We start from the raw sequence: 19,014 nt of genomic DNA, 5'->3' as shown, positions 1-19,014 counted from the left end.
TCTTTGTGAGAGTGGTGCAACCGTGTGTTGGCGTTGTGGGTACGGAACTGTTGTGACCGATTACCCTTCTCGGTTCTTGGATCTGGCTTAAGATCTGAGCCTATCTTTGCTACAGAAATAATTTTTGTTTTGTTTCTGTCTTTACATTGTTGTTTCAATAATTTCTGTATATTTTTTATAGTGCGTGCAATATTTTCTAAAATATGATGCACCTATTGAAATGCTAACTTTGATTGAACAACTTGAATCTGTTTATAACTACCAGATTTATCTCTTAATGGTTTAAGCACTGATTAAAAAAAGAAAAAGGACTTGTAGCTAATCATACATTATGGGGGAGTGCTTTTCTTAATCATATGAAATTCTAACATACTAACAGTTCAATTTTCTACTTTTTCATGTCTGAAATGACACATATACTTCTATACAAGAAAAGTTGCATATCAATGAGATTATTAAGCACTAATATCTAAAAAAAACACATAGAATACTTTTACAAATATTTATCTTTTGAAGAGAATATTTACAAATATTTATGGACCAAGTTGAATATTTAGTTATCAAGTAATTCTCTCAGTGAACTCTTAATTTGTGATATCTTATCTCAAGACTATACTCTGAACCGTGGCTGTGATATCATTTTTCTGATATATATCTCTCTGTGAACTCATAACTAGTGAAATCTGTGATATACATTTTCTGACATATCTATTGTGACTATTTGCTGTGATCTGTTGAGAATTTTTTCTGTGACCCGTGATTTTCTTGTTCAAATCCGCTGCAAAACGCTTTCTGAAAAATCTTTCTTAAAACTGTTTTTTCGAACCACTTTTTAAAAGAAATTTTTTAATGGCCGGATACAATTTGCAACCTTTCGATGGCAAGGGTGAATTTTCAATATGGCAGCAAAAAATGAAGGGGATTTTAATTCAACAAAAAGTTTTTAAGGCCATTGATGGTAGATACTCTGATTCTATTTCTAAAGAAAAAATTTTGAAAAACGACCAGATTTATCTCTTAATGGTTTAAGCACTGATTAAAAAAAGAAAAAGGACTTGTAGCTAATCATACATTATGGGGGAGTGCTTTTCTTAATCATATGAAATTCTAACATACTAACAGTTCAATTTTCTACTTTTTCATGTCTGAAATGACACATATACTTCTATACAAGAAAAGTTGCATATCAATGAGATTATTAAGCACTAATATCTAAAAAAAACACATAGAATACTTTTACAAATATTTATCTTTTGAAGAGAATATTTACAAATATTTATGGACCAAGTTGAATATTTAGTTATCAAGTAATTCTTAAGATCGTGTTACCTTTAGACATTTTGAGTATAATATTATAAAGGCTCTATTGAACATTCAAAAAGTGAAACTTACAATTTGATCTATTAACTAAGTACATTTTGCGATTTGCTAACATATTTCGATAGAAAATTTTAAATTTGTCCAAAATTAGCACGTGCAAGTTATGTGCTGGTGTAAATTTGAGGATATTGTTGACCGAAGGTTTAGAAGTTAGTAAGGAAAAGCAAAGAGATTGATCTTAAAACAAATAGACCTAGCAATAACCAACATGAAGTGAACTCTGTGAGAGGAAGGTCTAAATTTAGGAATTCTTGTAACAGACACAATAGCAGGAGTAAAAGTCGGAATAGAAACAACAATAAGAGTAAATCTAGGAACAGAGATTATTCACATAAAGATGATAAACTCAAAGAGAGAAGATGTTATAACTGTGGCATAAAAGGTCACTATATAAAGAACTGTAGAAAACCTAGGCGAGATAATAGAGATAACAATGGATAAGAAAAAGAATGAATGAACAATGTTGCTGATGAAATTGGTGAAGTGTTTGTTGTTTCTGATGTGAATTTTGTGCATCCCATGAGCATGTATGAATGGCTTGTTGATTCTGGTTGTACATTCCATATTAGTCCTTTTAAAAACATTTTCTCAAATCTCAAACTTGGTGATTTTAGCCTCGTATCTATGGCAAATGAAAAACGTTGTGAGATTAAAGGCATTGGTGATATTTCTTTGATTTTCAATGATGGTTACAAAATGACTCTTAAGAATGTTAGATATGTTCCTGAACTTAGTCATAATCTCATTTCATATGTTGTATTGGAAGATGAGGGTTTAGAAGGTAGGTGGGGAAAGGGCATCATGAAAATCATGAAAGGTTCTCTTGTTGTTTTCAAAGCTGAAAAGAAATGCAATTTGTATTTATGTTCAGTTACCTATGATTCTATGGCTGCATCTGTGAGTGTGCATGACAAAACTTTTTTGTAGCATAAACGTTTTGGGCATATCAGCCAAAAAGGACTAGAATTTCTGAACAAAGAAGGTGTTCTGTGTGATAAGGTTGACAAATTGCAATTCTGTGATGATTGTGTTATGGGAAAACAACATCGTGTGCATTTTCCTGCTGCACCCTCCCCAAATCCTTCTATGTCATCTTGCATATTAGACTACATTCATGCTGATGTATGGGGACCTTCTAAGGAACCCACCCATGGTGGAAACCGTTATTTTCTTTCCATTGTTGATAATTTTTCTCGAAAAGTATTTGTTATCTTGCTAAAGCACAAATCTGAGGTTTTTGAAAAATTTGAAACGTGGAAAATTCTTGTTGAAACCAAACGGGTAAGCGGCTTAATCTTTGCGTACTAATAATGGTCTTGAATTTTGTAATAAAAACTTTGATGATCTTTGTGATAAATTTGGTATTGAGAGACAGAAGACCAATCCCTACACCCCACAACAAAATGGCGTTGCTGAACGCATGAACCGTACCTTATTTGAAAAAGTAAGATGTTTGCTGATCAGTTCAGGATTACAAAAATCTTTTTGGGATGAAGCTGTTTTAACTGTTGCTTACTTGATAAACTTGTCTCCTTCTGTGCCTCTGTTGGGTAAATCTCCTAAAACTGTTTGGAGTGGTAAGAAACATGATATTTCTTTCTTACGTACTTTTGGTTGCTCTGCATTTGTTCATCAAAGTTTTGATAAACGTGAACCTCGCTCTATGAAATGTGTTTTTATTGGTTATCCTGTTGGGGTTAAAGGTTATAGGTTGTGGGATCGTAGCCAACCTGGGTATAAAGTGATTATTAGTAGAAATGTAACCTTTAACGAGGATGAAATGCCTGTCTCTCAAAACCCGAAACAACAGAAAATGACTTAACCTTTAATAAGGTGGAGGATAACCAAGAAGAGGGAGAGTATGTAGAAATAAATAATGAACAAAACATAGAAGAGTCCATAGAAAATCCCAATCCCTTAGAAGATTACAAACTAGCTCGAGATAGGAATAGAAGAGAACGAAGGATTTCCTCTAGGCTAAATAATTTCCAAGTAGCTTTGAACATTGAAAACCTAGAACCTTCGAATATAGACGAAGCTCTTAAGTCCAAAGAATGGCTTAGTGCCATGAATGAGGAAATGAAGTCGCTTAAAGACAACCATACTTGGGATTTAGTGCCTACACCTAAAGACTGCTCCTTAGTGGATTGCAAATGGATCTTTAAAATCAAGCAAGAAAACCCTTTAAAATATAAAGCTAGATTAGTAGCCAAGGGGTTTACTCAAAAGAAAGGGATAGATTACAATGAGATCTTTTCACATGTTGTGAAATATACTACTGTATGTGTTATCCTTGCCCTTACTACTCATTTTGATTGGGAATTGAGACAAATGGATGTCAAAACTGCTTTCTTGCATGGTGATCTTGATGAATGCATATATATGCGACAACCTGTTGGCTTCATTGACAAAACCAAACCCATTCATGTTTGCTTGTTAAAGAAATCTTTATGTCGTTTGAAACAATCACCAAGACAATGGAACAAGAAGTTTGATATGTTCATGCTTTCATTAAATTTTAAAAGGAGTGATTACGACCATTGTCTATATTTCAAATTTTTTAATGATGTTCCTGTCTTTCTCGTTTTGTACGTTGACGACATGCTTATTGCTAATCCTAGCATAAACTTAGTTGAAACTTTGCAAAATGATCTTTCCAAAATTTTGAAATGAAAAATCTTGGTGATGCAAAAAAGATTCTTGGCATGGATATTTGTAGAAATAGAAAAAGGTTTTCCATACTCTTAAATCAAAAGTCTTATATTCACTCTATTTTGAAAAGGTTTTCTATGGAAAATTCAAAACCCACTTTTGTGCCTTTAGCTGCCCATTTTCAATTATGTAAGGACCAATGTCCTAAAACTGCTTCCGAAAAAGAGAGGATGAGTAAGGTTCCTTATTCTAATGTTATTGGATCTATATGTTTCTTATGGTATGTAGTAGACCCGATATTGCATATGCTATAAGTTGCTTGAGCAGGTACATGTCCAATCCGGGACCTCCTCATTGGGAGGCTCTAAAATGGCTCCTAAGGTACCTACGTGGTACCGATAATATAGGTATAAATTTCTCCAAATTTTCTGATTCTATTAATCCTGTAGGTTATGTGGATTCGAATTATGCTAATGAGAAGGATATGAAGTTGTGTGGCTCATGCATAAGATGGAAATCCCAACTACAGCACATTGTTGCAGTATCTACTACTGAAACCGAATACATTGCTACTATAGAAGTTTTCAAAGAAGCAATTTGGCTTGAGGGCCTTATTAAAGAAATTGGTTTTCTAAAAAATCGGGTTACTGTTTTTTCTGACACTCAATCATCTATTCAACTTTGCAAAAATCCTATTTTTCATGATAGGACTAAGCACATTGACGTTAGATTTCATTTTATTCGTGATATTGTGAGTAAGGAGATTATCAAATTGGAAAAGGTAAGAACTGAAGAAAATCCAGCTGATATGGGTACAAAAAGTCTTTCTGTTGAGAAATTTGTCAATTGTTTAAAAATTTAAACTTAGTCCCTGACTGACGTTGCTACGTTTTCTTGCAGGAACACAGGGGTAGACCCCCTTTAGGGCAGTGATGAGATAAGCCAGATCCAATACTCCGAGCCTTGTATTTTAATAAGGTATTTGGTCCAAAGTGGAGTTTGTCATATTATTTGGCCCAAGGTACTTATTAAACAAGCCCACCAACCCAACACACTTTGGACGGCCCACTACCCAAACCCGTGTCTACCCGACCCCACCCATCAATCCACTGTATTTAAAGTGGTAAACCTAATTCTTGTACTCAGATTTTTCTTCCCCTTTCTTTATGCGCCGAAACCATCTCTCTCTTTCTCACTCAAATATCTGCAAATCTCCTCTATCATCTTCACCTGATTTCATGGAGCTTTTCCTTAGCCAATTCGAAGGCTTAAGGAAAGCCTTGGCTTTCCTTAATCGGATTATTCTCATCCCTTTATAAGGGCATTCTCTTCTCGGCTCACATACACTGATAAGAATATACACTACCTCTTTCGTGTTCTAAAGTTCTCTGTGAGCAATATCTTTGAGAGTCTCTGTGACCTTGTGCGATCTCTGTGATCTAAATCTAAACTGTGATTCTTCTTTGTGAGAGTGGTGCAACCGTGTGTTGGTGTTGTGGGTATGGAACTGTTGTGACCGATTACCCTTTTCGGTTCTTGGATCTGGCTTAAGATATGAGCTTATCTTTGCTACAGAAATAATTTTTGTTTTGTTTCTGTCTTTACATTGTTGTTTCAATAATTTCTGTAATTATTGGGTTGTAAGATTTATTAAGGAGTTTTGTACTCCAATCCTCTGTAATAGTTCGTTAGGATTCGTCTGATACCCACTTAACACTTTTCAAATAGACATAAGTTCCTTCCAATAGAAGACATACAAAGTGGGAAATAGTAATAATCACATCAGGAAGGCTCATGTTATAGCCTTTCGATGTTTAAGTTAGACATATCGTAAATGATAAATACTTAAGTCATAAGAAATATTAGAGTAATAAAAATTGAAGGATGGTTTCCCTAGTTGCATAATTTCATATGACCACAAATTTAGGAATGATTAGTTGGTCATAGTGAATCCATACATACTCGCATTTAAATATGATTGAGACAGGTTTGGAACAAATGTTTTGAAAATTGGACCAATGATTGAACCGAATAAATTATAAATTACTGGATCATTGGTCTGATCGAATTGAAAAAATCTGTGAACCCAGAATATATTATACACATTTCCTATTTTTGCTTTCGCATCGTGGATTTGGCTTGAGAAAGAAGTGTAGAGTTTCCTTCAAATTAGCCATTATCACTTTGTTGTTCGAATAAGCAATTTTTCATGTCTTTAGCTTAAATTCTCATAGGCGATAACAATGATGTGTGTCGAGATCCAACAGCACCACGAGGACTGAAGGATCATTTTGTAAATTTTCAAATTATCGTAGTACTGACTTGCAAAATAATGATGAGTACTCTAATGTTTAAGTCAGTAACATATTTAACTTAATAAAATGAGAAAAACTTGAATAAATGTGAGATTGTTGTGAAATAAGTTACATAAACGGAGATTAAGTGTTTGAATACAAAAAATAAAGATGAAGTCTAAGTAGAGAGTGTGGAAAATAGTAAGATCCATACAACCTTGCTGTTTGAAAAGTGTGATGAGCTTTTTAAGTTTTACTTACCTTAAACTTGGATTTGTAGGAGGAGTTTGGGAAAGAATTCAATATTTATTAGGTGCAAATGAGATAGTCTATAGATCCTTAGGACACCAGTATATTAAGGTTGATATCTATCCATTGTTTGGAGTTATTTCCTAACGTCTTGAATGAGTCTTGATCAATCAATTGGGAATATAGGAAAAATGGTTATTCGCCACTTTTAACAGTGGATTCGGCAGGATATAAGGCCATTGCTAGAGCCCTTTTAGGGTAATGTGGCTTCTAAAGCCGAGAAACTGCTAATGTGTCAACCTTGTTGTTTGACACTTGGGTTTTGTTGATTATGTCCTATTTTATGAACTCTTTCTCATCAACAAGGTAGTAGAACTAGATTGAGGTCCTTGCAGCCTGAAAATTGTACTATGACAGCAAAGTCTTGGCCTGCTAGGTTGCATGAATGGGTGTGTCACTTCTTGGTTTTGATTTGGACCCAATTTGATGTTTGGGCTTGAAAATTAATTGTGGTAAGCATCACCCCACAATTCTCTGTTTAGCTAATTTAATAATTCTAGTTCTTATAGATTAAGTAATTAAGTTAGAGATAAAATTTCTTTTTGCCACAAATTAATCAAATATTTTTTTATGAATAATTTGAAAATAAAAAATATGTAAAGAAGAATAAACTTTATATGTGATAATTAATTAATTTCTTTAAATAATATAAAATAATTTCATATTAAATATATATTATTTGTATTATATCATATAATTTCTATTAATATATATAGTAATTCATTCTAGACTTAATAATTTTTTTACATATATATATTCGTTGAAGATTTTTGTTAATATTTAATCTTTATGTTAAATTACCACTCGTAATTTCCAAATGGGACTGTAAATGCGTTTTGTACCTATCTGATTCATTTATTTGAATATGTCAATATCCTGATTTTAAATCAAATTTTGATAAAATTATTGCCGTATGTAATCTGTCTAACAAATTCTTTTTATTAGGGATATGATATCTTATCGATTCTAAGACTTTATTAAGAGGTTTATAATTTATTATAAGTTTGGGTTTTCCTCTTTCTTTTTTTGCATGCTTATTAACATAAAAAGCAGTACACGACCAAGGTGATTTTTAGGACCTAATTAGTTTTTTCTCAATTAGGGATTTAATCTCAATTTTACATAATTTTAAATATTCAGTATTCATTTGGCAAGGTCTTGCCTTAGTAGGAATATTCGCTTTTGAAAATTCATTGTCGTAAGGAAGGTCAACAATATATTTTTTTCTATGCCAAAATGCAATGGGATGCTCATCACATATCTCTAGTTCAAATTTTTTTTGAATCATTTTAATTTTTTCTTGTAATTTAGGATTTTTAAGTAGTTCATTTATTTGTAATGAATTAATTTCTTCCTTAATAAAGCGTATTTGGTTAGTTTTAGATATTATTGAATCTCTTATTTCATTGATAACCCTGTCTATTGGTTGAGTGATGAATTCAAATTTTATTGCTTCTTCTTCCATTATACCTTTTTCATTAATATTTCTTATTGGAAATTTTTTTTTAAGGAAAGGTGTTCCAAGAGTAATTTCATTTGTTAAATCTTTTATTAATAGAAAGTTTGTTGGAATACATTTTTTATTATTACATACGTAAGGTTTTGGAATTTTAAAGCTTATATTTATTTTTTGTCCATTGGCAGATGATAAAGAGTGGGTCGTCTTTTCAAAATACCTAGTTGGTATAAGACCTTTTTTAATACAATTAATATCTACTTCGCTGTCTATAAGAGCAGTAAATATTTTTCTAAAATTGTTATTTATTAAAAGATCGATTTTAACATTTCAATTTTTACTAGTGGCAATATCCAAAGTGGATAAAAAAATCCTCCTCATATTTTTCTTCACCTATTCCTGTATTCCTGCTAATTTCTAATATTTCAATTCTATTAGTAAGAGTTTGATTATATTTCTTAATATTTTTTTTATCTCTTCTTTTAATTTTTCTACTTCAATTCTTAAATCTTTTAGAGTAGAGGGATTATCTTTAATATTATGCTTTTTCATTAAGTAGTTTCTTAACCTCGGTAATTGTATACGGTTCAAAGGGTATATTAACAGTTCTGTCATAAATTGGGCTAGACTCAGATGTGGTGGCTTTATCATTATTGTCAATTTTACTTAGAATGATATCCCTAACTTCAAGATCTTTTATTTCTCTAAGTAATTTGATAATATGATTATCAGTGAGAACATTTATTTTCCCCATTTCTTTAAATTTTGTCATTAGTTCATAAAACTCCTGATGTGCATTTTCTCTTGTTTCTTGTCTGCATGAGCAAGAAGGTTCTTCTTCTTCAGATTCAGAAGTGGTAGATGAATATTCAAAATTTTCTTCAATATTTTTAAGTTCACTCTGTTCTTTAGATTGTTCCTCTGATTCAGAGGATTCTTTTTCTTTACAAAATATTACATTGAGTATTTCTTGTTTCTCTTCTTCTTCTAAATTAAGATTATTTTTTTTTTAATTTTCTGGCTTTTTTGTTTCTGCATCTATTTGCAAGATGATCCGTTTCTCCACAAAATGTAGCATCTTCTTATTTTCTTTGTAGTATTATATTTAGCCTCCCATTCATTTTTTCCAGCTAGGTTTTTTCTTTATTTATCTCTTTTCTTAATTTTTTCTTTTTATACCTCTTTTCTTTAAATCTTGAAGTTTTATCCCTAGGGATTCTAGGTCCATCGGATGGTTTCATTTCCATCCCAAATTGAGCATAAAATTGTCCTAATTGACTTTTTTCTGTTAAATTTTGTCTTTTAATCTGTCGGTTCAGTCTAATTTCATTGCATAGATTTAATCCTTCCTGGATGCAAGTTTCGATTACTTCCCATAAGTATATTGATTGTAATTAATTTGCATGTCTCCTTTTCTCCGGATATTTCTTACTCTTTCTTCAAAAAGATGATGGAGGCCATCTATGAATTTAGACTTCCAATGAGTATCATTTGACTCTAGGAGTTCTATAACTCTACTAAGGAATACGTCCTTATACCATCTAAACGAAGTTAATGTCTTACATTTTAAATTTTGTAGTAGGGTCTGGATATTTTCAATATAATCACACCATCTACCTGTAAAATGTTCAACAATATTGATGGCTAACGTATAAACTGCTTTTTCTTCTGAGACATTATTTTTATTTTTTGATTGTATTTAATATCTCATCTTTATCGGTTTGGCTGAGATAATTATCACACCATCCCTTTAATTAGCCAGTGAATCCGACTATGATCATTTTAGCAATAGCTTTATCAGAATTATTATTTTCTTTTCAGATAGTACTATACAACATCATTCTATGTATTGTATTATAAATATGCCTTTTTGTAAACCCATCAATGTTCCATTCATAAATTTGTTTGTCATTATAACTATTTTGGTCAATTATCTCTTGTTCTTCATAAAGAACATCTTGGGGTGTTGGTCTAGGATAATAGAATTTTGTTTGCATTGGCTTCTTAGCAAATTTTTCTAAATTGTTAATTTCCTCTGTGAGTTCTCTTTTGTAATCCTGAGAATCTTCATCATTATTTAACGTATTTAATTTTAGAGTTTTAAATTTTTGATTCAGTAATTTTTCTAGTTCTCCTATAGGCTTTAAATTAAAACCTATAATATCTGGGAGTGGTTGAATTGAGGATCTGGCAATAATTTCTCCCTTGGCTTCTTCAACCAATGTCTTATTTGAGTATATTTCTTTTTGCCAATTTTGTTGCCAATCCATAATCTTATCTATCTTATTATTAAACTCCATAATCTGTTCCCCTATAAAATTTAAGTATAAATTGGCATAATTTTATTTTTCCAATAATTCATTTATTTGTGTCATTGTAACTATTAGAGTGTCATCTTCTTTAAAATTAATTTCTATGTCATTTGAATTCATTTTGAAAAATTGTTGAGGGGGAAAAATATTATTTAGGATTTTTTTATTTTCTAGAAAAGATTTTTTTTCTAATACATTTACATATTGTTTTGAGTACTTGGTTATAAATCAAGGAACAAAAGTAACTTTCTTATTTCGTATGGTTAATTCCTTATAGAATTGATTTGAAATCTCATTCTGTTTTTTAAGGTAAGAAATTTAAAAAAAAAAAAAAAACTATTTTCTAAACGGTTTCCATCTTTTTTCAAAAAGTTCTCCCTTAATTTCTTTCCTAACCAAGGATTCAAGACTAAAATCTATTATGTTTGTGTAATTTTTAAATGAAATTTCTATTTCATAGGCAATTGTGTCTGGTGTATTCATTTATAAACAAAAATCAGTTTCTGAAGTTAATTCCTCATTTAGTTTAGGATTCTTAAAAATACCTCTAACAATATTATTTGGTTGTATCCTTATTTTTTCGACTTTATCATAATTTGAGTCATTTAAATTACTTTCTTCTCAAATTTGGGATGTGGATGCTCTAGATGGGGTTATTACCTCTACTGGTGATATATAAGACATATTAAAATATCTTGAAGAATTGCTTCGTAAATATTTTGATTGATTGACAAAATCTATTATGACATTTTCTTCTGGATTTTGTAAAATATTTGTATACATACTCTCAGTATTACTTTTCAATTACCCAATGTTTTGAAAACTCTACTTAACTCCATTTTTATTTGTCTTCTAGTACTAATCCTTGAATTTTGTAAGTTCGTTTCAAAAAATATTGTTTGTTCAAGAGATTTATTATCTTGAGTTCTACAATTAGGATTAAGTGTTTGAAGAAGTATATAGTATATTCTATAACATATGCATATTAATTCTGACCCAGGTGTATAATTATATCCTTGGGTTTTAATCTTAGTGTTAATGCATCGAGTATATTCACATCAGATATATATTGATAACTGTACATTTGGGTAAACATTAAAAAGTATTGGTCCATAAGCCAGATAAGAGTGTATAACTCCTATAAGAGATTTCTTCCAGTCTAAATTTCTGGCATCTCTTAGGGCAGCTAAAAAGCTCTCTGGTAAACCTTCTAATGTTAGAGGTTTAAAGGTTATTTGAACAAGATCTATATGTAGAAATTTAGAGCACGTTTGGTTGTTTTTTCATTTTCATTTTTAGTTTCTAACAATTTTATTTGTGTAAAAATGCTTTATTGATTTCTGTGCGAGAACTGAGAATATGTTTGGATTAGTTATTTTCAAATATAGGTGTATAGGTATGAAAATAAAGAATATAGGCATATGTATTTTTAATGTGATAAAAATTAATTATGAAGGTTGAGCAAAATGATTGAATATGAGAAATTATAAAATAATCAAAATGCCTCTTGCCAATTCCTTTTCCTTTTCAGCACAATTTTTTTTGTTTCTTTGGTTCATTTAAGGTACAACAATTTTGTTGGCGTGATGGGCTAAATGTAGACACGTGCATTGACAAATTCCATACAAATTCGCACAGCATGATGGTCTCAATGTAGACATGTGCATTGCCAAATCTCATACAAATACCATACAGACTTCCTCCATCACTATCAGTCCACCACATGCAGACACACAAGTTATGTGTATGTGTGTGTGTTTGTATTTATTTGACTAAGAAACACCCATTTGGATTTAATATATAATACGATTTTCACTCTATTTTCTTTTGTTTTATTCAGTGTAGTTTTCTTTTAATGTTGTTTTTGACTAGGCACGAAGTTTTTTTTTTATTATTATTATTTCATCCTCTCTTAGTTGGTGAATTTAAATTAATTACATAACAGAGAATTATTGTATTTATAACAGACAGTGAGATTCATTCAATTTTATTTCCTATTCGATATTTGAATTTAAATTCTAAGGGTGCATTTGTGGAAAAGCGGACATGAATAAGTTAGTTAAAAGAAAAGAAAATCACTAATAAAAATACTATTCAAAACAAATAAAAAATTTGATATATTTGATATATCTTATTCTACTTTCCACAGACCAAGTCTCAAATAAAAAACTCAACATTATATTATATTATTTAAAATAATGACCATTCTAAACTATAATCAATAATTTTGTTGTTTACCTTGTTCAGAATTTAGTTGCATTCATTCGTTGTGTAATTTTATAATTTTAAGTTATTTTTTTGTTTAAATTTAATTATGCTATTTTGAATGTAAATTCGATAAATCATACTAAAAAGTTTTGTCTATCGATAATTATAATTCAATAATCTTAATTTTAAATTTAGAGAGTATGTCATGTTTCTTGAAATAACTATCCTTCGTAAATTAATTTGATAAGTTCTCAATTTTTTCCATCCTTTAATTATTTGCATCTAAACAACTCAGGATAAAGAAAAGCAAAAATATGAAAACGAACATGAAAATGAAATTCTTGTAAGAATCACGATCGGTAAAATCACTATATATAATAAATATTTTTCGTTATATATTTTTAATTGTACACATAAGAATAAATAATACGATATACAAAACTTGTCTTCCCTCTCAATTCGGAATTTAATATGTGTTGAAAGATAAAACATCATTATTTTATGTTCATAATATAAATAAATGAATAATAGTAGATAATGCAATCGTCAATTAACACTATTTGGTAGTTGTAATTTACAATAAATTGATGTGATTTTTCTTCACATCAATTTATTGTGAGGGTTGACCAAAAACATTATGAGAAATTATAAAATAATGAAAAGGCCTCTTGCCATTTCCTTTTCATTCTTCAGCACAATTTTTCTTGTTTTTTGGCTTCATTAAAGGTACAATAATTTTCTTCACATGATGGGCTAAAATTAAAAGATATTTTTTAGGGTTAGTCTTGATTCTTCTATTTTTAATGTAAATTCGATAAATCATTGTAAGAAGTTTTGTCTATCTATTATTATAATTCAGTATCGATAATAATTCAGGAGAAAGAAAAGCAAGGATATGAACACGAATATGAACAGAAAATTCTGGTAAGATTTACGATAGCGAATCCAGTAAAATCACTATATAATAATTTTTTTTTTGTATATTTTTTATCGTACACAAAAAAATAAATTATACAATATAGAAAACTGTTGTTAAATCTTAGTTCGGAATATCGTGTGTGTTCAAACATAAATCTATTATTTTATGATGATAATAAAAATAAATTATACAATAATAGTAGTTAATTTACAATAAATTGATGTGATCTTTATTAACTTATTGTCAAGAATGATGATATATATTTATTTGATGTGAAAATGGTGGTGGGGAGTTATTACGATTGTAATTGTGGTTGTGCTCCATCAAATCACGATTTTTGTTGCTAGTGGAAGCAATTGATCCATTTTCAAGAAAGCTGCAGCCACTTCAAAGTGCCAAGAATTTCATTATACTTTGTCATGATGTGTTTTATTGTGTTTTTAATAGCAAGTTCCTATCAATTTGTGTATTTAACATGCAACCATGCAAGCTTCACTTTCTATAAATACCATCTCCATGTAACAATCCATATATATCATTATTCTTGACAATAAATTGGTGTGAATAAAGATCACATAAATTTATTGTAAATTATAATTACTATTATTGTATAATTTATTTTTATTATCAACATAAAATAATAGGTTTATATTTGAACGCACACGAAATTTCGAATTGAGATTTAACAATAGTTTTTTATATTATATAATTTATTTTTTTGTGTACAATAAAAAATATACAAAGAAAAAAATTATTATATATAGTGATTTTACTCGATCCCCTATCGTAATTATTACAAGAATTTTCTATTCATGTTCGTTTTTATATTCTTACTTTTTTGTCTCCTGCATTGTTATCAAATAAAATTACTAAATTATAATAATAGATAAACAAAACTTCTTACCATTATTTATCGAATTTACACTAAAAATGGCAGAATCAAGACCAAACCAAAAAAATACCTTTTAATTTTAGCCCATCATGTGAAGAAAATTGTTGTACCTTAAATGAAGCCAAACAACAAGAAAAATTGTGCTGAAAAACGAAAAGGAAATGGCAAGAGGTATTTTCATTATTTTATAATTTCGCAATAATGTTTTTGGTCAACCCTCACAATAAATTGATGTGAAGAAAAATCACATCAATTTATTGTAAATTACAACTACCAAATAGTGTTTGTTGACAATTGCATTCTCTACTATTATTCATTTATTTATATTATGAACATAAGATAATGATGTTTTATCTTTCAACACATAATGGATTCCGAAGTGAGAGGTAAGACAAAATTTGTATATTGTATTATTTATTCTTATGTCAACAATTCAAAATATATAACGAAAAAAATTTATTATATATAGTGATTTTACTGGATTGCCTATCGTGATTCGTGCATAAATTTTATTTTCATGTTCGTTTTCATATTCTTGCTTTTCTTTATCCTAAATTGGTTAGATGTAAATAATTAAAGGATGGAAAAAATTGAGAACTTATCAAATTAATTTACGAATGATAGTTATTCCAAGAAACAAAACATACTCTCTAAATTTAACAATAAAATTACTGAATTATAATTATAGATAGACAAAACTTCTTAGTATGATTTATCGAATCTACATTCAAAATAGTATAATCAAATGTAAACAAAAAAAAAAGCTTAAAATAATAAAATTACAAAATGAATGAATGCAACTAAAATCTGAATAAGGTAAACAACAAAATTACTAATTTTACTTTAGAATGGTCATTATTTTAAATAATATTATATGATGTTGAGTTTTTTATTTGAGACTTAGTCTGTGGAAAATAGAATAAGATATATCAAATATATCAAATTTTTTATTTGTTTTGAATAGTATTTTTATTAGTGATATTTTTTTAACTTAACTTATTCATGTCCGCTTTTCCACAAATGCACCCTTAGAATTTAAATTCAAATATCGAATAGGAAGTAAAATTAAATAAATCTCACTGTCCGTTATAAATACAACAATTCTCTGTTATATAATTAATTTAAATTCACTCACTGAGAGAGGGACAAAATAATAAAAAATAATAATAATAATAAAAAAAAGATTTCGTGCCTAGTCAAAAACAACATTAATAGAAAACTACACGGAAGAAAACAAAGGGCAAAATACAGTGAAAGTCGTATTATATATGAAATCCAAATGGACGTTTCTTTGTCAAATAAACACAAACACACGCACATACACACAACCTGTGTGTCTGCGTATGGTGGACTGATAGTGATTGAGGAAGTCTACATGGGACCTGTAAACTTGATCACATGATGCCTATAAATAAGTGAATTAGTGATTGATACATATCAACAAATATACAGACAGAGATTACAACATTAGAGATTGAGAGATAGGCTTTGATTATTAGCTGCAAATCAAAATGGCTCCCGCTGCGACCGCTTTTGATGATAGCCTTCCCAATCTCCCCAAGGATGTCCGCCCACCCATTACGAGTTACACCCCGAGCATGTGGGGTGATGCCTTCACTTCGTTTTCTTTGGACGAGAAGGTTTGTGTAGCTCTTCTATTTGTTACTTTTGTCTGTTAATTCTTTTTACAGGGTAAAATTAAATGCAATCGATCCATGCATTTAACATGTCGATTTTATGAAACTTTACGCATCCCATGTGTTGGCAAACGATGATTGGCATTTTTGTAGGTACAAAAAGAGTATGCTGAAGCAATTCAAGAACTGAAGCAACAAGCAAGAAGCATGCTGATGACGAAAGGAAGTACAACAATTGAGAAACTAATATTAATTGACACTCTTGAGCGTTTGGGAGTGGGATATCATTTTGAGCAAGAGATTGAAGATCAGCTCCGAGAAATCTTGTTTTTCCAGTCTCAAGATAAGGACCAGGACAACTATGACTTGTTCGCTACTGCGCTTCAATTTCGTCTGCTCAGGCAACATCGCTATTCTGTCTCTTGCAGTACGTTCGTTTTCTCACTTCATTTGCAATATATATGTGACTATTTACATCGAATAAATCTTTTTTTACTCGCCTTACCATTATACACATATATATAATGATGTTATGCATCGATTTGAAATTAAAATTAGGGGTTAACACATTATAATACCATGCTCTGAACAAACTTTAAAGGGGCTAAGTACTTCAAATTTTGAAATGCAGTTATGAAGTGACACATCATGAGAAGGGCTTTTTTTAGCAAGCTTTTGTTCATTTAGGTCATACTAATCTTACGAGAAATAAAAACAACTTATACGATTTTCATGTGACGTAATTGATCATCAACCAGATGTTTTCAACAAGTTTAAGGATGACGACGGCAAGTTTGAAGAAACCCTCACTAGTGATGCTAAGGGCCTGCTAAGCTTGTACGAAGCGTCCAACGTGAGGATTCATGGCGAAGGCATATTAGAAGATGCAGTGGCCTTTACAACCCATCACCTAAATCGTATGGTGCAAGAATTAGAGCCTCTACTTCAATGCCAAGTGAAGAGAGCTCTAGAGCAACCGATTTATAGAGGCGTTGCAAGGGCGTTCCAAGATTGGAAGCCCGCCATTACATTTCCTTTTATGAGAGGAACGAATCGAAGAATGAAATACTTTTAAAACTAGCCAAGCTGGATTTCAATTATTTGCAAAATATATATAAGAAAGAACTCCATGATCTTTCCAGGTACGCAATACACTTATTATTACATCTGTGTATTACTGAATGTGTAATAACTACACATTGACTTGTTAGTTCTTTTTACATTTTAAAGGTGGTGGAACGAGCTAGATTTGGTATCAAAACTACCTTATGTGAGAGACAGATTGGTGGAGGGCTATTTTTGGGGCATGGCTCTCAATTTTCAGCCTCAACATTCTTATGCGCGAATTGAAATTACTAAAAGCGTGCTGATGCTTACAATAGTGGATGATACATATGATAATTATGCTACAGTTGAAGAAGCTGACCTTTTCACTGAGATCTTGGAAAAGTATAAGATATATACTTATTTAATATAATTATTAGAATTATTTACTTGTCCTTGATTTAAAAAATAATATTAATAATAACAATTTCATCTTGTGATTAAAGATGAATTTGAGTAAAAATTGATTTGATTCTTGCAGGTGGGATATCAATGAACTTGATCGACTTCCAGATTACATGAAAATTATTTATAAGTTTATTCTAAATCTATACGAGGACTACGAAGTTGAAGCAGCCAAACAAGGAAAATTATTTGCAGTGCCTTACGCTAAAGAAGCAGTAAGGACAAACTCTTACCGATCCATCCTAATTTATCTTATTGAGTGTATATTTACCTCTCTCTTCCGCTCTTTCTTAATTGTTTTTTTATTACATTTCGATGTAATTAAACATGTTGTCCATATGTAGGTGAAACAAATTGCTAAGGCTTACAACAGACATACGCAATGGTTCTTGGGAGGACAAATGCCTGCATACGAAGAGTACCTTGTTAATACTATTGTCACGAGTTGCATCTATGTCTTCCTCACTGTGGGTATCCCAGGATTAAAATCTGTCTCCAAAGAATCAATTGATTGGTTGATGAGTGAACCTAACAAAGCTCTTATAGCATCCACCAGGATTTGTCGACATGCGGATGATATCGGCAGTGATGAAGTAAGAAGCTCTAAATCCATTTTATGCACTGAAAATAATAATGACAGACAAGAACTTTTGGTTTGTATCACAAGAATTGCGTATAAAAGATTATACGCATACAGAATGACAATAAAAATATTGATTACAAGTAATAACTTGATAACTTTGGGTGTAGTGCTATTTCATTTTTATGTTACCAATGACTATATTGCCCATGATATATTCAATTTTTTTTTTTTTTTTTTTTTTGTAAAAGCGCGAGAGCAGGGGTGGAAATATACCGACAGCGGTGGATTGCTATGTGAAGCAATATGGTGTATCAAAAGAAGAAACTGTGGACAAGTTCAACGAACTTTTTGAGAATGCATGGAAGGATTTCAATACAGAGTGGTCAACTGAAATTTCCATAGTATCTAAGGACATGATGGAGCAACTTCTTAATTATGCACGTGCAGGCGAGGTCATTTACAGGAATGGGCGAGATTCGTTTACAAATCCTCAAAACTATTTAGCAGGAGAAATTCCTGCTCTCTTTGTGGATCCCATTGTCATTTGATTAACGGGTTAAATCCATTTTGCCCCCCTGTGATATAACAAAATATCAAAAACCCCCTTATGAAATTTTTAATATAAAAAATCACCCCTAGGTTATCAATAAATAATCACACCGCCCCCTGGTCAATTTGAATATATTTTTTTAGAAACAATGACTAAAATACCCTTCTAGTCAAACTGGTCAACTAGGCTTATTAATATATAATTATTTTAATTATAATTTTTAACATATATTTATAATACATATAATTATAATTTATAAAAAAAAAATTAAAAAATAACAATTATACCCCATTCCCCCCCCCCCACCCCCACC

The 19,014-nt window shown here is 30.5% G+C and overlaps 1 protein-coding gene across 1 annotated transcript; it reads left to right on the top strand.

Moving 5' to 3' along the window:
• On the top strand, positions 15,934–18,820 carry LOC105167806 (gamma-cadinene synthase-like). Its single transcript, XM_020696015.1, has 8 exons — positions 15,934–16,062; positions 16,213–16,486; positions 16,818–16,912; positions 17,047–17,201; positions 17,290–17,508; positions 17,645–17,783; positions 17,913–18,161; positions 18,400–18,820. Exons 1-8 carry the CDS (start codon positions 15,934–15,936, stop codon positions 18,697–18,699), a joined length of 1,560 nt encoding a protein of 519 aa, XP_020551674.1. The 3' UTR covers positions 18,700–18,820.

Source organism: Sesamum indicum, linkage group LG8 (genome assembly GCF_000512975.1).
Source record: "Sesamum indicum cultivar Zhongzhi No. 13 linkage group LG8, S_indicum_v1.0, whole genome shotgun sequence".
Classification (NCBI taxonomy): domain Eukaryota; kingdom Viridiplantae; phylum Streptophyta; class Magnoliopsida; order Lamiales; family Pedaliaceae; genus Sesamum; species Sesamum indicum.
Note: the sequence above shows the minus strand (reverse complement) of the source record. Positions and strands in the feature narration are given on the sequence as shown.